The sequence below is a fragment of the Centroberyx affinis genome, unplaced genomic scaffold (genome assembly GCF_046629955.1).
Source record: "Centroberyx affinis isolate AG114_WGS23_722 - 3 ecotype Tasmania unplaced genomic scaffold, CSIRO-AGI_Caff_v1 ptg004174l_1, whole genome shotgun sequence".
NCBI lineage: Eukaryota > Metazoa > Chordata > Actinopteri > Beryciformes > Berycidae > Centroberyx > Centroberyx affinis.
In genome coordinates, this window is record NW_027281930.1 from 1 (window position 1) to 26080 (window position 26080).

Genomic DNA, 26080 nt, shown 5'->3' on the forward strand with positions numbered 1-26080 from the left:
TACTCTATTTGCAAATTTTCAGGACTTAATGAGATTTGATTGCTTTTAATGTTGAGCAGTGCATTTACTTTCATTCTTTTAATTGTATTTATTGTTGAACAAGAATGATGAGTTATGAAAGTTGAGTTGTTTGCAGCATAATTGTTTCATCCAGCTGTCTAAACTTGTCAGTTACAGTAACCCATAAGCATTCTTTTGGCCTTATTGCCAGTTGCCAACATTTTTCTAGTCTATACTCATCAGAATTTGCCCCAAATGAATAGTGACATACTTGGCAGGTTTTTGGGAAACTGTGACAGGCAACAACAGAAGTCAAAATATCTTAAATCTAAATGTCTCCGTACAAAAAGATGCTTTGATTCCTGTGTGATATAGTATGCACTGAATATATTCGTCTAACTGAAATGTTAGCTGCACTGCACCTTTCACTTTTTGTTCTTTGGAATAAAGCAGACTTATATCTCTGACAAGATATTTATGTGATTAGAGCAACAATCCTGAAGCAACTTCTTTCCCATCATCATTCCTACAAAATGTTGCCCTGGGTATCAGTCAAACAGCATCAGTTTGTATCAGTAAGTATTGAATTCTATTGGCATCAGTGATCCATCAACACAGGCATTTTATCTCCCATAGCACTGAACATCTACATTACAATCTTCCTCCCTGAACCCTGAGGACAACCTCAGTTCATTAGTATGCCACAAGTATTAACTTTGTTTTAATGCTCCTAAACCTATTCTGCAGTTGTGATTTTTGCAGTAGTTTTGATAGTTCTGTAGTTTTGATTTGTAACATAGTGCCTGAATATCTATAGATTGAATCGAGGGGGGCAAAGTCATCTTTATCACAGTTAAATGGTAAATCTTTTGAGCTGCAATTAAAATGTAAGAGGCTTATGTTACGATTATCTCATTCCCTTCAGTGTCATTCATGCTTTAGTAAGGACTTAAAGGTAAGGTTTTTTTGTTTCAGGCCCACTCCAAAACAAAACTGTTAAATTGACTCTCATGTTCTATAATGACTTGATCTCGTCTATTTTTTTGCAGGAAAGAAATGCTGGTGCGAGAAGAGAAGAGACACTGAGGCAGATACAGACTGTCCCACCACTAAATATGTCAAATCTGAATGGTGCATCCCAATCCCCGTTTCAGATGTGAGTGTCAGCATGAAAATGAGAGATATTATGTTTGAAGGTTGAATGGTGCTCAACTCACTAGAGGCTGACAGTTCTCCTTATCAGTCAGTCACTTCAGTCAATAACACATTAGCACTTCAACTAGTAACTACACAGTCAGGACAGGTTCTGAGAATGATAATGAACTGGGTTTCAACTTCAATCACTTTGAACACCATGGACCATCTGACTATATTTCCCTTCTCTTTCTGGGTTGAGAAGGTCCTTTCCATCCAAGGAATGGTAAATAGTTCTGTCCAGTGCGCATGCTAACGGTTTAACATACAGTATGTTCATTAGCTTTATCCTAAAAGTGAGAGAATGAGAACTTCTAGCAGCTCTAAGACTGCATGGTTGGTTCATTTTGAATGACACACATAAACCTGCTAGGGATGGGCAAAATAGACATAAAATTCGACAAAGAGGAATGCACTGTCAATGGCAGAATATCTCTCTTCCCGCAAGACGTTTAGGCGTAATACAGAGGAAGTGGGCGAAGTTAGCCAGACAGCTAAAGTTTTTGCACCGTTGATTTGTAATGGACTTAAAGGATACGGCTGGTGTTTTTAAATACATTTCTTATTGTCAACAAATCCTATGAAAATAACTAAATCAACAATGCTGCTCTACTCCCATTACTTTCCAACTTCCCGCGTAGGCCTACCCTTTTTAGCCTTCATACCAAAAGTTATTGGCTCCAATTGTAGCCTAAGCTAAAAACCTTTAAATACAGCTCACAAAGACATAGTTTCAATTTTAAAAATCCGTAACTGTTACCATGAAAAGTCAGGCTATTGTAGTTATTACCAAATCAAATTCAAATGGGAACAAATTCTTCATTATACTGGGGACTATTTTCAGGACTATGGGACTACTTTCCTGAGATGGAAAACGTGTTTACAGCCGGCTTAGTAAGTTGTTTGAGGAAAAAGTCGGCCGGCCCGGTTCATCGCAATGATAAAATATGCTGCCAGAGCAATGGCATGGCTCTGTGACGGGTTTTTAATAGTTTTTTTTTATACAACGGAGTTCTATGGCTACTGGGACTTTGCTTTATTGGACATTGGCTACATGGACGAGACTTGTTAGCAAAACAAATTCATTGCTGATTTTGTTACTTTCATATGATTTGTTGATGGTAAGAAATGCATTAAAAAAAACACCAGCCTTATCCTTTAATGATGAAGATGAGATTTTGTTTTCAGAAGTTATGAAGCTACAGGCCATTGAGTATAAACCAATAGAAACTTTTTGGATACACCACACTTTTGGTCATGCTAATGCTAATTAGCATTTCGAAACAGTGAAGCACCCAGCAGTCATGAAGCATCTGCTATCCACAAGCAAACAGTGGCAAAGGAAAGTAACCTTACAGAAGGTGAAACAGTAAATGGTACTAAAGATGAGTGTTCATGAGCTTTTAGTGACCTACCTTTGTTAACTTATTCCCTCTTTTCAGGCAAAAACACTCGAGAGCATTTAGCCCTCAAGTCAACAGCGAACACATGGCACAGGAGGGCAGTTTAAAAAATGATGTGTGAATGTTTGAAGCACAAATGGTCTCACCATACAAGCTATGAGCCACTACTGCTTTGCAAGAGGATTGGTTGCACCTATTTTGAAGGACTAAGGGTAAACATCATTTACCAGTTGGCCACATCCACTCCTCACAGGTGCAAATTGTTCACTTAGAATCAGAGCTTTAGCACTATAAAAAAGGCCACAGGTGCGCTCTCTTGTTTTTGAGAACAATGGAAGCCAATGTTGCAGTGAAAGCTAGAGGAAGAGGAGTGAGAGGAAGATGACAAGGAAGAGAAAGGAGAACAGTTGTTTCACCAACCAATCACATCATGTTTTTGGATCTTCTGCAGAACTGAGAGACGACCAGTTCTTCTATGGTGGAAGACACCGGCTGTTCACACCAGAACAACCGGAAACAGCAATGGAGAACATGGTGGTGGCGAACAATACCATTTGACTGAGACTCCAAAATCATATCATAGGAGACAATGCCATATTCAATAACATTAACCGGGTGAGCTTGTCGATATTGGACCGCATCCTACAGTGCAATCAAATCCGTATGAAACCGCTATACAGGGTGCCATCTGAACGGGACTCAGTGACAGTCAAAGAACTGCACAATGAATATGTGCAAGTAAGAACTATACTGTCAATTGACTGTATCCTATCAGCACTGTATAGACACATTACTGTAATCCAATATATTGTGTTTCACCATATTGACTACTCTAGCTATTCCTGATATTGTCCTCTAGTCTGTTTCAGAGAGTCTTGGAGCTAGATGCTGCTGCAATCCAGCATGAATAAATTTTTATCGATGAGGTCGGCTCTAAACCTAGCTAAAACAAGGCGATGGGCAAAGAACATCATTGGCCACCGTGCCATTGTGAATGTCACTGGACAGCGTGGGGGAAACGTCACAGCCATTAGCCACCATGGCGTCCTCCATCACCATGCCACCCTTGGTCCTACAACACTACCCATCTCACCAACTGGTTCACTGACCACCCACGATGTTTGGTGCTGTATCTCCCACCATGTTCTCCGTTTCTCAATCCAATAGAGTTCTTTTCAGCATGGGGATGGAAGATGTATGACCGCCATCCCCATGTGCGCATGCCTCTTCTGCAGGCAATGGAGGAGGCAAGATATAGATGTGGGGACTCTCCAGTGCTGGTTACGTCACTAAAGACATCTGGCCATACCTGGGCGGAGCTGGAGAAAATTACCCAGAACAGAATCCGGTGGAGGACCATCGTCAATGGCCTATGCTCCACTAGGAGCGATGGGCTTGACTAACTTACATCACTCCAGGTGATATTTACCCCTGCTGTTTGGCCAGGGAGAACATGTCTTGTGATGTAGATGAGGTGCTGTGGTCAGACCCAAATAGGAGGCAGGATGCAGCCTCATTTGTTTTCTTTTTTTTTTTTCTCCTCCTGCATTGTATTTTGTATGTAGAAGACTTCACATATCTAAGTGTTGATTTGAAATAAAGCATTTGTGATTGAAATAAAGTGTGTGTTACTGTATTTGTATTTCATTGTAACAGTCTTTTACACAAGGCTGCTGTGCACAAGTGTAATTCTGAAAATGCAGAAGGCATAATTCATAGTGTTTTTTGTTGAGCACATCAGTGTGTAGTTTGTTGTTAGTATTCATGTATTCATATGATGGCTTGTGCGTGTCATTTTTTTCCAATTGATTTAACACATTTGTCCAAATTGCAGTCACTGTTCTCAAACACCTAACACAGAAATCGAAAGACCGGATACATTTGCAAAACGATTTGTATATTTTCATTGTTTCCATACATATTACAAAACTTAAAAATACATGAGATTTCAGTTCAACACTCACATTACATTTCAACCACATTTCAATGACCATCCTATTGATGTCACCTGGGATGGTAAAGCACACAGCACAGGTGGTACTGATTGCTTAATCTTTCACACACCAATCAGAAGATTTGGAAGAGAAAGAGGGAAGAACGCTGCCAAGATGTAAAGACTCAACACTAGAATGACTTGTTAAGATGGAGATTTTTACTGTAGGTTGCTTGCTGTTCACCACTGCCTAGAATTGCCAACATGAAACAGTGTAAAGAATCCAGTCGACAAAAGCCTTACAGCCTGATGTTGTCACTTAGCAATCAAAAGGCTGCAATAATCTCACAACTACAAAGCGCACAGAGATATTTACATTCAGTGCACATTTAAATTGAGACTTGCACATCTGTGAGTTCAATGCTTAACTCTTTATTTTTGTTCAGGAAAATATGCAAATCCAGAGTGCAACGTCTCTGAGTTGACTGATAATATTACCACATATTATTATTGTTATTATAAAATTCTCACAGCTTAATGTTGATGTAATTTACTAATTGATTGTGCAGTAAACAAATGGCCTATTGTATTGGAGAGAACATCACGACAAATTTAGTTTGTAGAACATCACATAAGGCCTTTTACGAATTGTTAGGGTCCATTGGTAAATTTGAATTACCAAGTGGGAGATTTTATTTCAATAAAATCTCAACTTTGGTAACAAGTTTGCTTGTTATTCCTGTCTTCCAATGGAATTTTTACTTCCAGAGTAGAATTAAAGAAGATAAAGTGCACTGGTATTCATGGAGGGAACTCCATGAATGTGAAAGGTTTTTCACACTGTGCACCAGATTTCTGAAGCAGAGTGTGGCCTACAGACCCTAAAGTCCCATAAAGATGTGCTGATTGGACAAGAACCTGCTGACAACTTGGGCGCGACTGGCCCTAATCAGGCTAGATTATTAACAAACAGTGAATGACATTCCTCCTCAGTGATTCATCAGCACAGTTAACTGGGGGGGAGGGTAACATTTCATACCTGCACATTACATGTTTGATTACCTTGTACACCAAGCAAAGGAGCATCAAACTTTGGTGTTGTTTTGTTTCTCCAGGACTCCTATAAGCTACTACAACCCAAATATCTGACTAAATCCAATGAGCAAAAAAGTGCAAAAAAGGTGGAAAATAACAGGATAAACCTAGGATAAAGACAAATTTGTTTTGGTTACATGTTAAGCTACTTAAAGATAAAAGAAAGCAGTAGTAAGTGCAGCTGAGTTTCAACAAAACCCAAACTTTATTTTTGGTACATTGCTCCTTATTCTGTCCTTTGCAATTAAATTACAGTTGTTTTTAAAACGTGGAATGTCCTCTGAATCTCACATTGAAGCTTGAATCAAAGGGAGAAGTCCTTCAATATTTAAATATATCAGCGGAGTGTCACTCAACCTTGAATCTCTGTGTAGGCTGCGCTTGTTTGTAATGAGCTATAATCTGAATCAGGATGAAGCAGTTGATGACCAGGAAGAGCAATCCGGCCAGCCAGATCAACAGGAAGGTGTTGTAGCCTTCAAACTCCAGGAAGTAGGCTGGGCCCAACCAAACACCCTGACAGTGGAGACAAAATATAATACAATTGCTTTATACCAAGGTCAGCTTCACTTTACAGAGTTTTTATCTCACCTACTGGTACAGCATGAAGTAACCACTAAAAATACACCATGTTCCAGGATGCAAAAGTAATGGGATTTTGATAGGAAAATACAAGAAAATATTTTTTTTTTGTAAATTTTGGGCATTTATTGTTAAATAGGTGAACGTTATGATTTGGAGAATTAGCTATAAATATTTAAATATGCTGAGAAGATTTAATGAATTACCTGTCCAGCGAACCAGAGGGCCAGCAGTCCCACTCCCTGCTTTGCTGACAGACTCAGACGAGGGATGAGCAGAGGAAGCAAACACAGGTACCACAGGAAGTACTGCAACAGGATGGAAAGCAACACTCAATGTGGCAAGGACACTGTTCTGGGCTTAAGCATTACAGTTGAAACTTCAACTGATAATGACTGCACAACAATACGGCAATAGGTCTATTGGTGTGTGTGTGTGTGTGTGTGTACCTGAGAGGTGCAGACTTTGTTGAAGGAGACAAAGATGGCGGTGTGTAGGAAGCAGCAGAGGGCCAGGTCGGGGTGAAAGGCCCATGACACGAGCAGCAGCAGGACGAGCTGCGGCAGAAAGGCTGCCAGGCCGAGCCACTGGCTCCACCGACTGTCTGCACACACAGTGACTGTAAGTTAGTGATGTACACACCAGTGGTATCTGTCAGAGTGGTAAGGTTGACCAAGACTAGTCAGCTGCTACACCTCCAATGATTCTCCACTTTCTATCAACAGAGGAGAAAGAAAACATCACAGTCCTCAGTTCTGATTGGCTGAGTCACGTTCAGAGCTGTTGTATACCCAATAAACACACACTTGCGACTGTATTGTTAAGACTAATGAGCAACCACTTTGTTTAGCTACTGTTCAAAAACTATACTGCTTGACGGAAGAGTAACATTTACTTAATATTTAATTATTGATTACACATGCTTTATTTTTTATTACAGTGGTACATTACTGCCATTGTATACAAACAATAAGCCATGAGACTTTTACAGTAATTTTAGAAAGGCTAAGAGGATAACGCGTATGACAACACCTGTTAGCTGTTTGAAAATCACTGTAAATTACAGCCTCTTGTAGCTTACTGCTTAAACAAGTACCACAAATGAGCCTCTTAATTATTCTCTCTATAAGTCTCTTTCATGTAATTTGTTAAAAAAAAATCAGTATTGGCTACAGCTTGATCTCAGTAAATTCCATGAGAATATTTCACATTTCAGTGGACAGAGCCTATGATTGTGTTAAAAAGAAAACAAGAGGCACTTGAGTTGCCTAATGTCCCGCCATAATCACCATGATATATTAAACATAACCAGTTATGCTAATGGGGTCATTAATTAAGCTAATCATTGCATGGATGGATGGATGGATGGATGGATGGATGGATGGATACCTGCAGTGAGGTAGAGCATGTAGAAGTAGGGGGAGAAGTTGTGTCTGATATCCCTTCTGGTCAGGTGGTACAAGTAGGTCTCATGAAGGAAGTCCCAGCCATACCTGAACAACACAGAGAGGAGAGGAGTTCAGTCACACGGAAGCTACCAAAAGTTAGTCTACTTGTTCACTTCATGGCAGGCTGCGGAGAAAGCTGGGATGTAAAGTTTTTGTCAAAGCAAAGTTGTGGGGGAATTAGGTTGTCAGTACATCTCAAGTGTTCCCTTTAACAAAGCACTTGCCTTACCCAAATAATAATAACATATGGCCTAGATAAATATGAGAACGCTTGGCACATTTGTTTTTTATTTAAATGAATAGCCTCATCATGTTTTAAATTAGTGCTGAATACCGGTAGGCTCTCTAGACTTATTCCACCTCCTCTCAATAACAGAATCAGGAAGATCTCAGTACAGGCCAGTATTTTGGGGAAATCATACTCCATATGTGTGCGTTTGTTTGTGTAATTCCCTATTTAAACTCACATGTGATAGAAGAGAGCCGTAAGCCCGCAGAAAACTCCCCCGGCCACACCTGCGAAGAGGAACAGCTCTCGGTTGAGGAAGCTGCCGATGAAGCCCAACAGTCTCCTCCGCCTCCACCCCTCCTCCTCCTCCCTCTCCTCTGCTCCAGTCTCTGGTGAGCGCAGGGTCAGAGCGATGGGCAGAGCGTATGTAATGGGGTAGATCTTCATATGGACCGACAGGCCGTAGAGCATGGCTGCCCATATCAGACGCCGGCCTAGAACAAAATAGTACAGGTAACAGTGGATGAGCTGTATGTAAAAACAAATTGCATGGATGCTGTAAAGGGCGAGAACCACCCAGCGTGAAGCTATTCAGATAGGTTGATGTACACTGTGAAGGATATTATCCTGTTTATAGTGTGGCCACTTGCCAAAGACTGATACTATAGGGGTTTCATTCATACATATTTTCAGGCAGCTATCAATCCAATTCATTGACCACAAACATAATCAAAATTATTTTCCATGTTATGTGTATTGCCAGGCATAGTCGGGCGTGTCATCATGCTGACAGGATGCATAATCACCCACCATGTGGAGTCGTCTAGTCAAACTTTGAGTCTAACTGTTCGAAGTGCATTAATTCAGAATGGTTATTCAAACAGTTGCATCAGAGGTGTCTAGTTATAATCTACATTAAACAAATTTATGACGCAACTTTATTAAATCCTCAATTCTGATCGGCCAATGAACACATTCTGAGGTCTGTTATTTCTGAATAACAGACAGCTGTTTCACGTCTAATCACGTCGCTCCACAGTCAAGTCCGTTTTGTTGATTTCTAATCAAATTAACTAGCGACACCTGGTGACAAAAAGACATCACTGCTTAGTTACTGCAGAGAGTCCTGCTGGACTGTTTTTTGGTGGAAGTGTGTAAATCACTTTAGCTTGTAATAAAATCATTTAAAATCAATATTTTGTCTCAAATGATTAATGTCTTTGGTAAGTAGCAGTGTAATAAGCGTGATAATTATCACTTACTTAATGGACCGTAACCCTACAGGATGCTTACCCTCACCTCCAGTCAATCAGAGTGGGGTCTTCTCCCACACCATGGTACAATGACAGACCATTTCAAATTTCAAAATCAGGAAATTATTCCTTTTTTCCTGTCTTCAACTCACATATAAAATATAGAAAGATCCATGTCAAAAGACGTGTACACACACCCTTACCTTCCATACAGAGTAACGTCCCCAGCACCAGGGCTGCCAGGATTGACTCAGCATTCCCTCGGCTGGACACTCCCATGGGCAGAGGGTTGAGGAGCCACAGAGAGCAAACACGACACGCCGCCTGAATGTAAATCCCAAAGAAAACACAACTTTACCAACAGTGCATTTCCCAGAAAACCCTCCATGTCCCGCTATTGTCTCCAACCACAGAACAAATGTTATGAACAACCTGTCACTGGATCTCTGGTCAATGCGGATTAGACTGATAAAAATAATCAAACAGACTGTCCACAAACAGACCTCAGAGCCAAGGCCTCGCAGGCAGAGGATCCGGTAGATGAGCAGTCCTGACAGCACATCACAGACGATGAAGAGGATCTTGCCAAACATTAGGTTGACATAGATGTTGGGGGTGAGCAGCCAGGCTAGAAGAGGGGTGTAGCGGTAGGTTGATCTGTTGTATGGCGACTCACCCTGTGGAGAAGAGAGCAGCAAAGAAATGAATGATGAATGCAAGATGAGCAAAAAATATGTTAAAATGGTTCCAACTAAAATGTAATTGTGTTTGTATGTGCATTGCCGTATGCTGCCGTTCATGTATGTTAAGATTTGCAATCATTCAGATTCATTTTGATAACGTTGTCATTTATGTTGACAAATAGCCGCAATAACTGCCACCTTCTCCTATTAGACCGTCACGCCAAACTCCATTCAAAAATCTGGCACTTCATGTAGATTTGCTTTGGCACACGTATATATCCCGATATACCCCATATATCTGACTATGCTGGGCCAATTCAATTCGGCATAGGCCTACATATAATCCACCAAGCAAGATAAATTTCAATAAAGTTTAAACTTTTGCAATTGGCGCCTAATGTTCCTACCCAAAACACGCCTGAAACAATTGTAAAGCGTGACGTTTCATTTAAATAAGTGCTGCTTGATGGAGTATATGGGTGCCGAATTGGAAAGTGTCTCGCTGCGAAAGGGTCTTGAGTCATGTTTCATAATGTAACGTTAGGTTATGTACAGTTACTGGATACTGATAAGCAAGTCTACAATAAATGCCAGACCTTTGAATGGAGTTTGGCGTCACGTTCTCTCCATACCGGAGAACGGCTAACGTTACCTGTTACAGTCACTGTTACCTTAGTAAGGAACCTTGCAGCATCTGTGAACACATGATAGTCAATATCAGTGTACTTTACCACCATGGTCCTGTCCTGGTAGTCGCCATAAGCAACCAGGGCGAGTCGTATAGCGAAGGAAGCCGTGAAAAGGACATGTTTCTCCGTAAGCTTGGATATCAGCCTCTCCATCACCAGCCAAGCGAGGAAAACCAGATCAGCAGGCAGCACGGACTGCTAGCTACACCTGAGAGGCTGAAACCAAGCTAGCTAGGAGCTAAGTTACGGTTAACTTAGTTTGCTCTCTCTACGCTGGACTAGCCAATGTGTCCTTTTTCTCGTGGCCATCTGGGCTTTTCATTCAGGTAAATAATCTCCCAGCTATCTCTGTTAGTTTACAGACACAGCCTTGTCTTGTTTGTAGCCTTTAGGTTTTACTTCACAAGATTCCAAAACAGCATGACAACTAGGAAGTAATCCGGAAGCGTCCTTCTGACGTTTTTCTTTTTGGAGTTTTACTAGCGGCTCGCAACCAACGACAAAGACGCATTACCGCCACCTACTGTGCTGGAGTGTGAAGATGAACATGAACTAACCCTAAATAATATTCTTCTCTTTAATCCCGTATTTTAATCCCTGCCTGGTCCTTATATATACATACTCTGTGTTATATTTGGCACACACCAGTAATATGTTCCACTATTTCTGGTACCATACATACTGTATATCATACAACCCACTTCCACGCTTCCCCATTATCTGCAGTGTAGAATTCAAACCTGCATGCCCAGACCTCAGCCTAGCATCACTCCCTAGTTTCTACCAGTTTCAACTCTGATCTAAAGTTGTTGATACATCTGACAGACTTCACACTTTCTCTCCTTTTCACTTCAGAAATGTAACATAAGCCATTTTATAACAGAACAAAAATATCACACAAAATATATTCAAACCACACACTTTTATTCCATTTGTAAAAGCATAAGGTTGACCAAGCACCCCGATTTGTGCACGATTTTTGACCTATTGACCCATGTCCTGCAACCAGATGCAATGTCCTGCATTTTGATAAACTGGAGCTTGAAAATTAAAAACTATAAATTTCAATCATATTGTCATTTTTTTTACCATGCATGCTGCACAGAGTCAGTGCAGTCCTCCTGTGCTATCAGGACGATTACTGTCAGATGATGATAAAGAATATAACACGTGAACATGTTTCCTACCTTTCAGTGAGCAGGCTATTATTAAACGGTCATGTAATATGCGGCAACATGCCTGTCCTGCAATTTGATCATTTGAATTTGGTCACCCTAATAAGAATACACACCCTCTCTTGTTCTTTACATTTTGTCTATTCATTATAGAAGAAATTAAGTGCATAAGGTAAAACTACGTCTAATTGCACTTTTGCATGGTTATAAAAAAAGTAGTGTTTAAAAATAATTATAACTCCATGATAAGGCATATAGTGCAATCTCAGAACAGTAAGGAAATATTCATCTGACAATGTGATTTCATCACTTGATCCTCTTTGGTTAACCAAATCCTTCAAACACATGGTGGATCTACATACTGAATAAAGAGCCTTTTACATATATGGCATAAGGGAACAGTTAACTCCTATGTCAGCAGTTGAAAACAGCATCATGTAAAGTGTGATGAGGGCAAATTCTTTAGAGCCTAAAGGTATTAGGTATAAGATGAGATAAACTAGGCTCTAAGCACATAAAGCCCAAGATAAACTAAGGAAGAGTCTGACGATGAATCACAGACAAACAGTATTTGGTAGGCTATGCAAAGCAGTATGGGACATAAAATGAGCTGTATAGAGCAACCACCTAATGCACCCATGCTGAAAGGCAGAGGGTAAACACAGGATAGATTGTGTAAGAATGGATGCACACTACAAGATTTTAGCCACAATTAAGCCAACCTACACAAAAATCCAACACCATAGTTTCCACTTAAAGGTGTTCTGGCAACATTCTGGTCTCGAAAATATGGGACGGCAACATTCTGGTCTCGAAAATATGGGACGGCAACATTCTGGTCTCGAAAATATGGGACGGCAACATTCTGGTCTCGAAAATATGAGACGGCAACATTCTGGTCTCGAAAATATGGGACGGCAACTCAGGATGTAACTAGCTGGGAGACATCGTGTGGTGTGAATACATATACATATATTTGTACTTTTTCATAACGTTGGTTCCCCTTTATTTATTTCCCCCCACCGGTGGAGAACCGCTGCCCTACAGGACGTGGTGCTCATGCAGGGGAGCAGAATCGGCCAGCGAACAGGACGCTCATGCTGGGGTTGTGTCGGATGAAGAAGAGGAAGGGGTGGTCCGCCTTGAAGGTGACGGGGATCCTGGCGCTGCGCACCATCATGACGGCGGCGGTGGCGGCGGCGGCCTCCGTTCCCTCCTCGTTGACCTCCACGAAGGCCTTGTGGACCACCTTGGACAACACCAGGTCGTTGGCCGGAGACATGCCTGTTGGCAGAAGAGAGGGAGAAAGAGAGAAAAACACTTAGAATACTTGAGAAAACTTTTAGCTGAGATAAAGGCAGGGATAAGGGGAATTATAAGAGATGACTAAGCATTAGGGATGGGACAATATGCTTATCTCAATATGATTGAATACACGGTACAACCACAATATGATGTAATAAATAAAAGTTAGATGACTACAAAGTCTGACAGAATTATGTTTATTTCTGAGATCGTTCTAGCAATAGCATTAATTTGCTAGAATGTAAACAATTTAAAAATGTCATTACAAAGTGCAAATAATACAATTTGGATGGAGAGCTTGTGTTGTGATGTTCAAGCCGTTTCATTTGTGATTACTACAGCAGAATAAAATGGAGCTAATGTCATGATTCATTTTTCTGCCCCACGATACGTATTGTCAAATTTTTGTATTGCGATATATTGAATTTCGATATATTGTCCCATCCCTACTAAGCATGAAATTGTTATTTTCCATCTACAAGTCATACACTTCAAGGATCTCTGTGTGTTACATTAGACAACGCATTCAGTTTTCAAAAGATTATGTGATTTCTAAGCCTCGCCTCCTGCTTCATACACAATATTCATCATCAGTGTGCCGTCCAGGATGGAGGAATTTCGGAAACCAGTTTGTTGTGAGGAAGAAATACTTAATAATAACTGATGCTTGAGAATTGTTGTTGGAGATTTTATTATACCTCAATCTTTGGCGCTAAGCGCTCTGCTGTGGTGTTTCTGCACTGCACTTCCCAGAGCTCACCTGTCAATCAAACAGTGTGTCCAGTACTGTGAGTTTCTTTGTCTGTTCAGCCATGGTGGCTATCACTGCTCATGCTAACTCCCCAGTTCTTCTTCTGTTTATTCCAAACAAACTGGAAACATAAAACGCATCACTTCCTGTGCGCAAGAAGATTTTTCCCATGGTGCGCAATGCAGCCGGGGGGCAGAAAGTGGCAAATTCAGGTCACTCACTCACACAGGGACGGTTTGCACAGAACCTGTGCTTCTTCAGATGGCCTCTAGAGGGCATCTTTGACTGTGCAATGCAGTGTTTCCCATACAGAGGCAAAAAATTTACTTGGTCAGTGTACAGAAATAGATCTAAACTGATCTCTAATGCGCCTGATGTTTGCATCACGTCATGTCTGTCATGTGGAGATGCACAGACAGCAAACCAGCAGCATTGTATTCAATCCACAGAGTCTGCTGGTGTGTAAACAAAAGCAAAACTTAACATTCCAGACTTTGCTCTAAACTCGCCTGTGTAACACATCTTCTGCTGTCCTACAAACTTTAATGGTAGGTAACGTTATTATCTAGTGGTATTTAAGTAACGTTATGGAACTAAGTATTTGAACTGTGTCGCAGTGCTTCAGAGCATAGAATTGAACACACACACCGTGGGTCTGCACAGGATCTGCGCCTGTTCCAGGAAAGAGCTACCAGACACCGGGTATTTAGAAACAGCAAATGGAAAAACTTTCAAGAACTGGATGTAGGTTGAATCACTGTTGTATCAATCAACAGATTTTCTAGCTCTTGCTCTTTAAATGATTATGTGGACAACTGATATGGTCCAGCCTCATGTCCTACCAGAGAAGTCACTCATTCCCATGTCAAAGGCGTCCACCATGCCCATGCTGCTCAGGATCTCCTTCAGGTCGTACTTCTCCTCCATCTTGAACCGAGGCAGGGCCACCTGAACCTCGACTGTGTCCATCATGTCTGGACGAGTCCACTCCACAAACTTCTCATAAGTCAGCACCTTCTCCAGCTGTGGGAGACAATGTCAACAATTAGTTGACATTGTTAGTTGTGTGTGTGTGTGTGTGTGTGTGTGTGTGTGTGTGTGTGTGTGTACATATGTGTGTGTGTGTGTGTCGTACCTTCTCCAGGCCTGTCGTATCGTCCTCCATGTCGTTGGGTAGGAAGATGAGCATGCTGAGGTCCTTCCCCTTGTAGGGCATCTCCAGGATCTGTCCAACACAGCGGGTTGCAACCGTTACAGTGCAGACTGGATTAGTAACAGTTTGACTGTTTCTTTTGAATCAACAAGCTGGCTGATATGATTGCATAAAAAAAATAGAATAGAAAAATAGACAAATTGCATAATTGTGTGATGGATTGATCATTTGACTCGTGGGTTAGCTGATTTAGACTTTAACTGTCACTTTGGTTGCTGCTTATGACTATTTAATTCAAAATAAACTAGAAGGTTGGAGTGCGCAAACCTCTGAACAATTCTCCAACTTTGTTACACCAAAACACATCATTTCCACCACTTTTGTTTGGTTAACATTTGTTAACCCTGCAAACAAACCTTTAGGATTTGGAATTGAGTCTCTATCTCTGTTAGTTTAATGGTTATGGATAAAAAAACACTATAATTGTGTAATGTCAGAAATCCCGGATCTGGATCACCACCAAAATCGAATCAATTGTTCCTTGGCTCAAAGGCCTCTCTGTCCACCAACTTTCATGGAATCCGTTGATGTTTTTGAGATATCCTGCTGACAGGCAGACAGACAGACAGACAAACTAACAGTCAATTGATTGATTGATTGATTGATTACCTGACAGTTGGCCTCAGGGATGAAGGTAAGAGGGAACTTAGTTTTCTGGTGCATCATCTTCACCGGCTTAGTGTCATTCTGAGGACAACAGCAAACAGAACAAGCTCTTTTTTCTCTGAGCTTCTAACTTGTAGCTCGTTACAACTGTCATGTATAGCATGGCTGTCTTTGATGAGTCCCATCTTCTGCACATTCTGCCTTCTTCAGACATTCTACATACTGCATGTATAGTGTGTACACTAAGCAATCTGTCATGCTCCTGTTACAGTTCTGACCTGAAGACTCACTTTTTCAATACCCTGTGGTGTGGAAGTGACGAAAGTCTAATGCAACTTTCTCAGCAACTTTCGCATTAGTGAATAATTGCTCAGCAAGATAAAGAAAGGTCAGGTCAAATGTATGAGGGAGTCTCCTGTTGCACAACTCGGGCGTGGCCGCAGCCTCAAACTCAATGCACTTTCTCAAGCACCACCTTTATATTTCTTTATGAATACCACCCTGTGTGGAAAAAAAAGGTGTGTCTGCCCACGCCATGGGGGAGACTCATAAATCATCACAGCTTTACTGGACCGTAGCAGCCCAAGAATGAAAGTATCATTGATGTTGCAAGGTCTTTCGAGGACTTGTAAGTTTGACAGAACCATTGTGAAATGTTACCATGCCGCTTCTGGCCTTGACTAACAGACCTATGTAATGCAAAAACAAAAAAATGTGTCCTACAGATGACCCTGTAGTAGACATTCTACAATGGTAATCTATTTCATTCCCTTCACCCCTTTCTGTCTCTGCTTTCCACTGTTTCCTATAGTCAAGGTTCCCACTGTGTACTAAGTCAGAGTGCTTCCATAAACCAAAAACATGATTCTTTCCTGTTTTGTCAGTGTTGTTAAGGAGTAGACAGTCTGGTTTCCAGTCGGGCTGAAAACCATCTAATGCAATGAATGTGCAAGACAAGTTGTAAAATACATTCTGTGGACCATATGTAAAATTCCCTGACTTTCCCTGTCTGGAATATGCCTCTCTAAATTCTAGGAGAGTTGAAGGACTAAAAATGTTAAATTGGCTTTTCTATTCTCCTGCAATGTGCACAGTAACAATCTCTTTTTTTAACCTGACCTTACTGAGTCGTGCTTACATCAAATTACATACATATATAAAAAATTGTATTTAACGGATAGCCCCTTGAGATGAATCATCTCGTTTTCGAGGGGGTCCAACACAAAACATACAATAACATATAATAACATATAATATAATATAACATATAATAACAATAACAACACAGTACAACAGACACAATTACATACAACATACACAGAGGCTCTTAAACATGACACAACATGATGATGAAAATCACTTCCAACCAATAAAGCCCCATCCAATTCAAACACCCCACTTACATCTTCCTGTACTTTACCAGTAACCCTGCACATGCCAGTGATTAGAAACCTCAGTTATAGTATATTCTACCATGCAATATCATTTTAGAAACCGATACAGACTGTTGCTTTCTTCGGTCAGTTTTTGCCTTCGTATAATGTTACCTTGTTGACTCTAAACTGAGTGTCTTGGGTGAAGTCCTCCTTGAACTTCTTGTCCCAGTTGCCTTTGAAGTAGATGGCGTTGACCAGCACTAGCCTGGTCATGTCGTCCACCACTCCTTTGACCAGCACCTCCTTGATTTTATCTGGTGAACGGCACAGACACAAACACACAAGGAACCGATGACGTTTGAAACAAAGATGCAGCACTGGATACAACAAACTATAGCTTTGTTTCCATCCAAAAGTCAAGCGCATTTTGAGCCAACTTTGGAAATGACGGAAAAATAAAATGCGCCTTATCTCTATTTAAATCAGGTGGGTTGAAGGGAATAGTCTTCCTGCAGGGAGAATGCAGCTGCGTCACAAAACACATCGACAAGGTAAATGGAAAGAGTCTTTACGCTACGTCATTACTTATTCAGACAGACTTACTTCTCCAATATAATCACTGAAAATACCGTTGAAAAACCATAATCCCAGAATATTGTTTTGTCACTTAATAGCTTGCTCCATCCATTTCATTTCATCAATTCCAATCTGGTCAACAATTTATCCTGTGAAGATTTTGCCTTATTTTTTGAGAATAAAATTCATAAGTCATAAGATTGGCATTAAGAATACGAGCAGGGACCTGGTGCTGGACCTTCCACCCAACCCCCCCCTCTGCTACACTGAATAACTTTACTCCAATAGCTGGAGCTACACTTCATAAAGTAGTGATGGGAATGAAATCATCTACTTGACCCCATTCCCACTCGACTCTTATACTCGACTCAGGGATAGTTTTGTTAGTCTTTCTTCCCACACTCTTCACGTTTTAAACTCCTCCTTATTATCTGGTGTTTTTCCAAATGCTTTTAAATCTGCAATAGTTAAACCTTTACTAAAGAAGCCAAAACTGGATAGCAGTGTCCATAATTTCGGCCCCATCTTCAACATATCCTCTCTGGGCAAAGTGCTTGAGAAAGTGGTCTATAATCAAGTAAATGAATACCTCAAGGAAAACAAGATCATGGAACGATTCCAGTCTGATTTCAGAGCAAACCACAGTACTGAGACCACGCTGGTTAAAATAGTTAACAACCTTAGACTCAGCGTTGATGCAGGTAATGTAGCAATCCTCATTCTATTAGACTTAAGTGCCGCCTTCAACACGATTGATCATAAAATCTTGATTCATCGTCTTGAAAAGTGGGTTGGTTTATCTGGCAGTGTAATCAGTTGGTTTCATTCATACTTATGTGGCAGACATTTTGCTGTATTGTTAAATGATAAATTCTCGGATAACTTTAGCGCTGATTTTGGAATTCCTCAGGGAAGCATTCTTGGGCCTCTCCTTTTCTCTTTATATATGTTACCTTTAGGCTATGTCATTCGCCAATATGGGGTAAACTTTCACTTTATGCTGATGACACACAGCTTTATGTATCTGTGGAGCCAACTGACCCAAACCCCCTCCTCCCATTGACTGCCTGTCTCGCTGCCACTGATGAATGGATCAATATGAATTTTCTTAAACTTAATGAAGAAAAAAATGAAATTTTAATCATTGGACGCAAGCAAAGTAGAGAGCTTCTCCTATCACATATGGGCAGTATGGTTTCACAGACTAAAGCTGAGGTTAAAAATCTTGGTGTCATTTTAGATTCAGATCTTGGTTTTAAATCTCACATTGGAAAGGTAACAACGCCTTTTACCATTTGCGTAATATAGCTTAAGTTAGACCATTTTTAAATCAAAAAGATGCAGAAATTTTAGTTCATGCTTTTATCACCAGCAGGTTGGACTACTGTATGCGCTCCTCTCTGGCCTCCCCAAAAACTTTACAATTAATTCAATTCATCAGTTTTACAATTGATTTTAAAATTCTTCTATTAGTTTTTAAGTCATTACATGGCCTTGCGCCTGACTATATGGCAGACATGTTCACCAGTTATGAACCATGTAGACCCCTCAGGTCCTCTGGCACTGGCCTTTTAGTTGTCCCTCTAGCGAGGACCAGGACTTATGGAGAGGCAGCTTTCAGTGTCGTCGGTCCTCGCCTCTGGAACAGCCTGCCAGAGAATCTGAGGACATGTCAATCTATCAACTCCTTCGAACGGAATCTGAAAACATATGTTTTTAGCTGTGCATTTTTATGATTTGTATTTGATTAATTTTTGTGTCATTGTATTGTATTGTATCATTGTGTTTTATTCTTTTTACTTGTTTTACTTGTTTTTACCCCATAAGGCACTTTGCGTTACAGCTTGCTGTATGAAAGGTGCGTTATAAATAAATAAGTTTGATTTGATTTGATTATTCGACCAATGCATTTCCTATACTGTTTATCACAGAATTTCGATATCAACACAAAACTTTGCCACCTAAAGCAAACAAAAACTTTTCTGCAATATTAAAGACATTTTTGAAACAATGACCATCTGCATTCAGCCTTTCTCATACAAAGTTCTCATTCACGTTCATTTCCCAATGGGGCCACCTATGGCAAAAATGTACGCACTCATGGTACTGTATGACACTTTTGCTGAAACTGTCCACCAAATGGCATACGTGTGTGTGCAAGTGATTGCGTAAGCTTGTCTGTCTGCATACAAATACTTGGAATCCCAGCTACTGATGCATACACACACAAGGAGAGTGACACTGCAGCGAAGCAACAAAAACAAGGCATTCATCTCAACAGGTTTTCCACTTCCTCCCATTCTCTCGTCTTATCCTAAACACATGGTTGATTTTGATGTGTGTGTGTGTGTGTGTGTGTGTGTGTGTGTGTGTGTGATCCACCTTGGGTCTGCTTCTCCACCCAGCTATTGATGTTGTTCCTGGCTGTCTCTGGACTGGTTTTGAAGTCCACAGCCTCCAGCTCTGCGTTGTAGTGCTTCTTGGTTTCTGCTAGGAAATCCTGAAACCATCAATATGCATTTAATACTACTGATTCCTAAATAATCTAATTCATTCATTCACAGCAATGGGGGAAAACTATAATACAGCCAGTGTATGTGTGTGTGTAGTATGTTCAGTATGACTGCTGAGCCTGCTGTTCACTCCCTCACCCGCTTGTACATTCATCCTTGCTGAGCACAGCATCAAGATTCCTATCTGTGCCTCTCATTCAGTCAGGACTTCCTTTGTGAAAACACACCCATACCTGCCCATACAGGCAGGCACACACACACACACCTCAATAAACTGGTAGGACTTCTCTCCATACAGCCTGTTGGCCAGGCTGAGGGCGTACGGGGCTTCAGGCTTGTTCAGCTCGCTCATCAGTTTGCTGAAGCCGACATGGACGTCCTCCTGATCCTTCTGGACGTTCAGGCACTGCGGACAGCCGGAGAAGACCAGATTTACAGAGAGGCATTGAGCTAGTGACAGAGGAAGACTAGTTTTGAACCAGGTTAATACAGCTGCATGCATAGTAGAAACATTGGACTCAAAGGAATACATCAGGTTTTTGGGAGATTATCCCGCTGGTCGACTTACCTGTTCAGTGATGAGAACCTAGACGCTAAAATCATCCATGTGTCCCCAGTAGATCAGTGGCTTTGGTGCTCCATGCTAACACTTTAGCAGACACTATGGTGAGTGATAGTAGCCACTAGCATTATCTCAAAGTGACAAAATGAGAACTTGTAGCAGCTCTACAGCTTAATGGTTAGTTATCTTAAATGATATGCAGCTTAGTCTGCCAGTCTTGTGTAGGAAATTGGTCAAATGTACCCAAAATATGATTGAGACTGTGTGCAACTATCACTGCAAAATGGATGAATACATCGTTGCTCACCTGAAATAGTTCCAAAATAAATCTGTCTACATCAGCTGTATTGATTTACTGATAGCCTATTTCATTTTTAAAATGTATGAATCTACTGGCCATATAGAAAAAACCACTTGAAACTTTTTATTACAATTATTCTTATACAATTATATTGAAAGGTCAGTCTCTACTTTGGATAATGCTAGTCGCCTACTATCACTCAACATAGCGTATGCTAAAGAGTTAGCATGGGACATACTGTATGAATGATTTTGGTGTCTATGTTCTCATCACTTAACGAGTCAGCTGACCAATGGGACAATCTCCCAAAAACTCATATTCCTTTAAGTTGTCAGTATTTTAGTTATTTTAGTCAGTTTTACATTGCAAAATTCCAACTCAATATTGGTTGGAGGAATATGGAAAAAGAAAACTAGATAAGAGTGAGACATGAGAAAACAGCAGAAAAAAGAAAAGTATTAACACCATTAACACTGGCGGAAAAGAACCCAAGGACAAATAAACATTGACATAAACAAAACAAAACCAAGCCGGGCATCGGACATCAGCATGCAAGAGAGTGAGAGAACAAGTGTGAGATTCTCCCAGGAAGCACCTTCTCCTTCCCTGTAAGGATCCCCTCACCAATGACACCAACCAGCCCCTCTGTTAGTACAATGCCCCTCAGTTAGTTCATCATTCCTTTACTGTTGGCTCTGTTACCACCTTCAGCAGATACTGTGGCAGTCTACTGAGCTGGACCTGCTGCTGCATCTGCATCTGCATCTGCATCTGCTCTGCTCCTGCCTGCCTCGGCTGCTCTGCTTTAGTGAAGCAGAGGACCTGGAGGTGCAATCAGTAGTGTTTCCCATCATTAGGATCACTGTGAAGTTAAACATTGTGTGTGTGTGTGTGCGTGTGCAGGAAAAGAACAGACCTATCAACAGACTGTGGTATGTGTGATGTCAATGTTAGCCAGCGGGTTAACAATCAGGTTAAGAGGCTGCACTCTCTGGTAACTAGGTAGTGAAAATAATTCTCCTTTCCCACACACACACACACACACACACAACACACCCAGGTGCGCATGTAGACACACACTTTCATTACCACAACTGATGACTCAGCATCACACTCTTCTGTTAACCTTCAACGCTCCTTGCAAAGTGCCATGAATGTATAAGAATTTGTTTCTGTGATACGGGTGAACAGACATATTGACAGCTTACATAGTAACACAGCACATACTAATGCAAATGGAGGGACAGCAGAACTAGGGTTGGGCTTTTGAAGACAGATGGTGATACCGATATCTCACATAGGTTGCAAAGGGACAATGCTGCAGGCTTTAAAAGGTCAAATAACCTGATGTGCATTCACAACCACTGCTTTTAATGCTGCTGCTTTTATACCATCAAACAGGTCCTTTGCCCTTTTGACTGGGCCTTTAGTTTACTCAGTTTAGATTTTGATTGTAATCACCTGCTAATGTATTACAATCACCTGTTATTTTCCTACCAAGATGGTTGTGTGGTGATGTAACAGAATACTATGAAGAAATCTGGCAGAACAGGCACTGTCGCCTGCCACACCCACTCCCCTCTGCCAGACAGTAAAATAACTGTAACTTTGCCTTATGATGATCACCAACTGGAGATTATTGTTTTACCCATTTTTCAATTCATCCATACATCACTGGTCCTAATATCAACCTGCATATTCTCACACTCTGAAGGTAAAATCCGACAGACATCTATAAAGAAGGAAAGAAAATAATGACCACACCTTTTCTTTTGCGGTAATGTAAAAAAAAAAAAAAAAAGGGTGTTGAAATTCCAACATCCACCTTAACCAGGTACACTGACTTGCAATGACATGTGAATGTATGCTGTAGAAACACTCCTCAGGTTCAAATGGGTGTGTTGGAAGAGGTGTGTGTGTGTGTGTGTGTGTGTGTACCTCTGACATCTGTGTGGCTGTGTTGCCCCTGGCTCCCAGCAATACCATAGCCAGAGCTGAGGAGATGCTGAAGGGAGAGTAGAAGACATTGCCGGTCTTGTTGTTTTCACTCAGCTTTTTGAACAAAGCCAGGGAGAAGCTGGTGTTGGCCGCGGTTAGTGGGGTTGATGTTGCCATTGTGTCTGATGCAAAGAAAATACAGCACATTATTAATCATTACATTATCAACTGTATCTCATATCCCTTTAGATCTGATATGTTGCATTCTCTCTTGTATACAGAAAAACTTTCACCAAACTCTGGCAATTTTAAGAAATTTTACGAATTGTTGGACCCAGTCATCATTTCGTCATGCATGCAATAGACCAAGCAGCACTTGTTACAATAAAATGTCAACTTTAAGAATTCGTGCGCCTACTACTTAAATACACCGTGATAGGCGGTAGCGAGCGTGAACCAATTCTAAAAGTTGATATTTTACTGAAATAAAGTACTGTTTGGTGGATTAAATGAATGCCGAATTTGCTAGCACACTCTATTTCCTCAGAGGACGTCTAAAGTAATGTTCTACCAGGTACGTGCTTTGGCGGAGAGGTAACGCAACATTAAACTGCCAAATCTTTTATTGAATATGGTGTGGTGTTTCATCCATATAAGACAACGGCACCTATCGGGACTAAAATGCCTTATGGGGTGGACTAGGCATTACAGAATGACATAGTCTTTAAAGTCGCATCATGCCGCATCATCATAGACATTATACTGTTGTTTCTATATCCGAGAATGGCACCTATCGATACTATCTCTTATAGGATGGACTAGGCATTAGTCAGTCAGTTAGGCAGATATAGTCGTGAAAGCCGCATCATGCCATATCATTATAGACATTATACTTGCACTACAGACCTAAAGTCAAGCAATGGGCAAGCAACAACATGAAAAAACCCTTTTCTGAGTGTCTTTGACAAGAGTTACAATGCTGAAACCCACAGTTGCAGCGATTCTACTGTAACCTTTGCAAAACAAGATCAACAACCTTACTGTCAAAACTTTGTGTTTTGTGTAAAGGCATGTCCCGATTACCAGGCTGTTCATACAAAATGCTCAGAGACTTAGTTGTGTATCACTAGTGGATCAAAGTGACTCCCTACAATCCTCATCATAACCCATTAGGGACTGAATGAGGCATGAACCTCCCAACAGTCTTCTGTACTTACTTGCAGACGCGCTTCTTCTGGTCGACAAGTGATCAGTAGCCTACTGTCTCTGTCACAGGAAGACTTGCTCAGGTTGAGCCACCCTCCTATTGTTTACATGTCGACACGCCCAAGCTGTCAAAGTGAATTGTCTCATCAAGGAAGTTCTGTGTCAATCTACGGCAAGCCGAAAGGGGAAAAACAGGTTTGATTGGAGAAGTTAGAAGGGCTGATGTGCTCCCAAGGTTAGATCACAAATGGACTGGAGAAACGTAGATCTAAATGATTCAGTGCACTCCTAACTATTGGGTGTGTGATGTATGGCATTGTTGCACTCATTCTAAGCTCTGCCTGGATAGCTAAATGTCTAAAATGTGAATGTAAACCTAACCTTGCATAGTTTTCCATATCAACCCACTAGCAAATGTTCCCAAGCTCTGAATCAAGTTATTGTAAAATGTCAATCTAATGTTGTCTAGACTTGCCATATGTAGCCTACATGTTTTGACTACAGTATGAAACTGTACAAATGCATTGTGATCAGGGCGGGATCATGGTCCCGCGAGGACCCTGGGCACATGTCCTTGGAGGCCCCCCCTTTATCTGCAGAGGGGCCCTAGTGGTCAGCTTGCGCTTTATGTGCAGAGAGGCCCTAGTGGTCAGCTTGCACTGTGTGTGCCGAATGGCAATAGTTGTCAGCTTGCACTGTATGTGGCTTGTTCAACTAGTAAACTTATTAAATTTGTAAACTTGCTACCTACCTCTTCACTTGTCATTGTGGGACATGTAGCTAACCTTCAGCAGGAGAAACATCTGGCAAAGCGAGTCTGGTAACCGGTGACACTCCGTAGGTACATTTAGCTTACTCAGGCAGTCAGTCATACACCTGTCTCTTCGTTAGATGTCGCTTCGTGAGATGGCCTCTAGAGAGCGTCTTTGAGTAAGAGATGGCCTCTTGCCTATGGACTAAAAGCCACACTCAGTCCCACACACTGATAAAATGCCAGTCCCACACAGTGAGCCCCACTCTCCGCCGATTTACCTGCCGATTTACAGACATCCACATCTTCTGCTGCCCTGCAAACCCTAACGGTAGGTAACGTTATTGTGGTATTGAAGTGGCGTAAGTGAGTATGAAACAGAAATTAATCTTACACCAGAAAACTGTTAACCCTGTTAATTGCAAATAATTTGAAAATACCTATTTATGTTAGGGATAGGCTATATGACACATAGGCGATGTAGGCCTTTACAAAATAGAATATTTTTCCATAGGCTACGTATTTTTAAGTGATGAATACGTGGCTGCATATGCTTAGATGCCAGTCAGAATATATAGTCTAATAACAATTCTCAGACTCAGCCAGATTTACTATGCTGCACCGCAAGTCCACACTGACTGGAAAACTTGCGTACACGAGTTGATACTTTGCGAGGAAATGACCATACGCCCAGTTTTCTGTCGTACATTCGTTTCATAAATGAGGGCCATTGTGTCTGTCTGTCTCCGTAAATTTCAATTAATTCTCAATAAGAGCTGTCTGTTGTCCAGACAGGACTGATGAAAACGGTACAACCAAAACAAAGATAAAACTGAGAAATCCTGGTATAAAGTTGGGATGACTGTATATAGCTACTGTATTTCTGCCTCTCCCACCATGATGACATTCCAAAACAGCCCAACGGACAGAAATCTATTCGTCAATAATTCTGTCTGTTTTCCGTCGGATCAGTGTGGCCGCAGCTAGTGGAATTCAACACATGCGCCGTGGGCCTGTACAGCATCTGTACTTGTTCTCTTTAACCCCATAAACGATTATTCATCTTTTGTTTGGCTGACAAATATAAATATACAAAGATATAAATCTAATAACACAATGTATATAACATACATACACAGATGTATGCTAATAGCTATATACAAAACTATAAAACCTCTATTTAACAGCTAGAATTTCCCTCCATATTTATTGTAAGGATTTAATGTATTTTGAAGGCAATTCTAGCTGCAGTGTCTCTAGTTGGCTTGGTGCAGCCAGTACAACATCATATGCTTGTG

At 41.0% G+C, this 26080-nt stretch overlaps 2 protein-coding genes across 6 annotated transcripts; both read right to left on the reverse strand.

The window, feature by feature from the left end:
- Positions 1-4495: 4495 nt before the first annotated feature.
- pigm (phosphatidylinositol glycan anchor biosynthesis, class M) lies at positions 4496-10942 on the reverse strand. 2 transcript variants are annotated; one of them, XM_071542735.1, is made up of 8 exons: positions 10492-10942; positions 9641-9814; positions 9341-9461; positions 8123-8378; positions 7597-7700; positions 6657-6811; positions 6414-6515; positions 4496-6141 (listed from the first exon to the last, which is right to left on the reverse strand). In XM_071542735.1, the coding sequence occupies exons 1-8, from the start codon at positions 10660-10662 to the stop codon at positions 5974-5976; spliced, it is 1251 nt and encodes a 416-aa protein (XP_071398836.1). In that variant the 5' UTR covers positions 10663-10942; the 3' UTR covers positions 4496-5973. The 2 variants fall into 2 exon arrangements, with proteins under 2 accessions (XP_071398836.1, XP_071398835.1); XM_071542734.1 differs by having other exon boundaries at positions 6657-6826.
- A 470-nt stretch (positions 10943-11412) lies between these two features.
- Positions 11413-24145, reverse strand: LOC139663936 (leukocyte elastase inhibitor-like). 4 transcript variants are annotated; one of them, XM_071542725.1, is made up of 10 exons: positions 24043-24145; positions 22826-23007; positions 21593-21709; positions 20290-20430; positions 19894-20011; positions 17107-17249; positions 15563-15640; positions 14876-14965; positions 14583-14763; positions 11413-12968 (listed from the first exon to the last, which is right to left on the reverse strand). In XM_071542725.1, exons 2-10 carry the CDS (start codon positions 23000-23002, stop codon positions 12742-12744), a joined length of 1272 nt encoding a protein of 423 aa, XP_071398826.1. In that variant the 5' UTR covers positions 23003-23007; positions 24043-24145; the 3' UTR covers positions 11413-12741. The 4 variants fall into 4 exon arrangements, with proteins under 4 accessions (XP_071398826.1, XP_071398825.1, XP_071398824.1 ...); XM_071542724.1 differs by having other exon boundaries at positions 21590-21709; XM_071542723.1 differs by having other exon boundaries at positions 21575-21709.
- Between the last annotated feature and the right edge of the window lie 1935 nt (positions 24146-26080).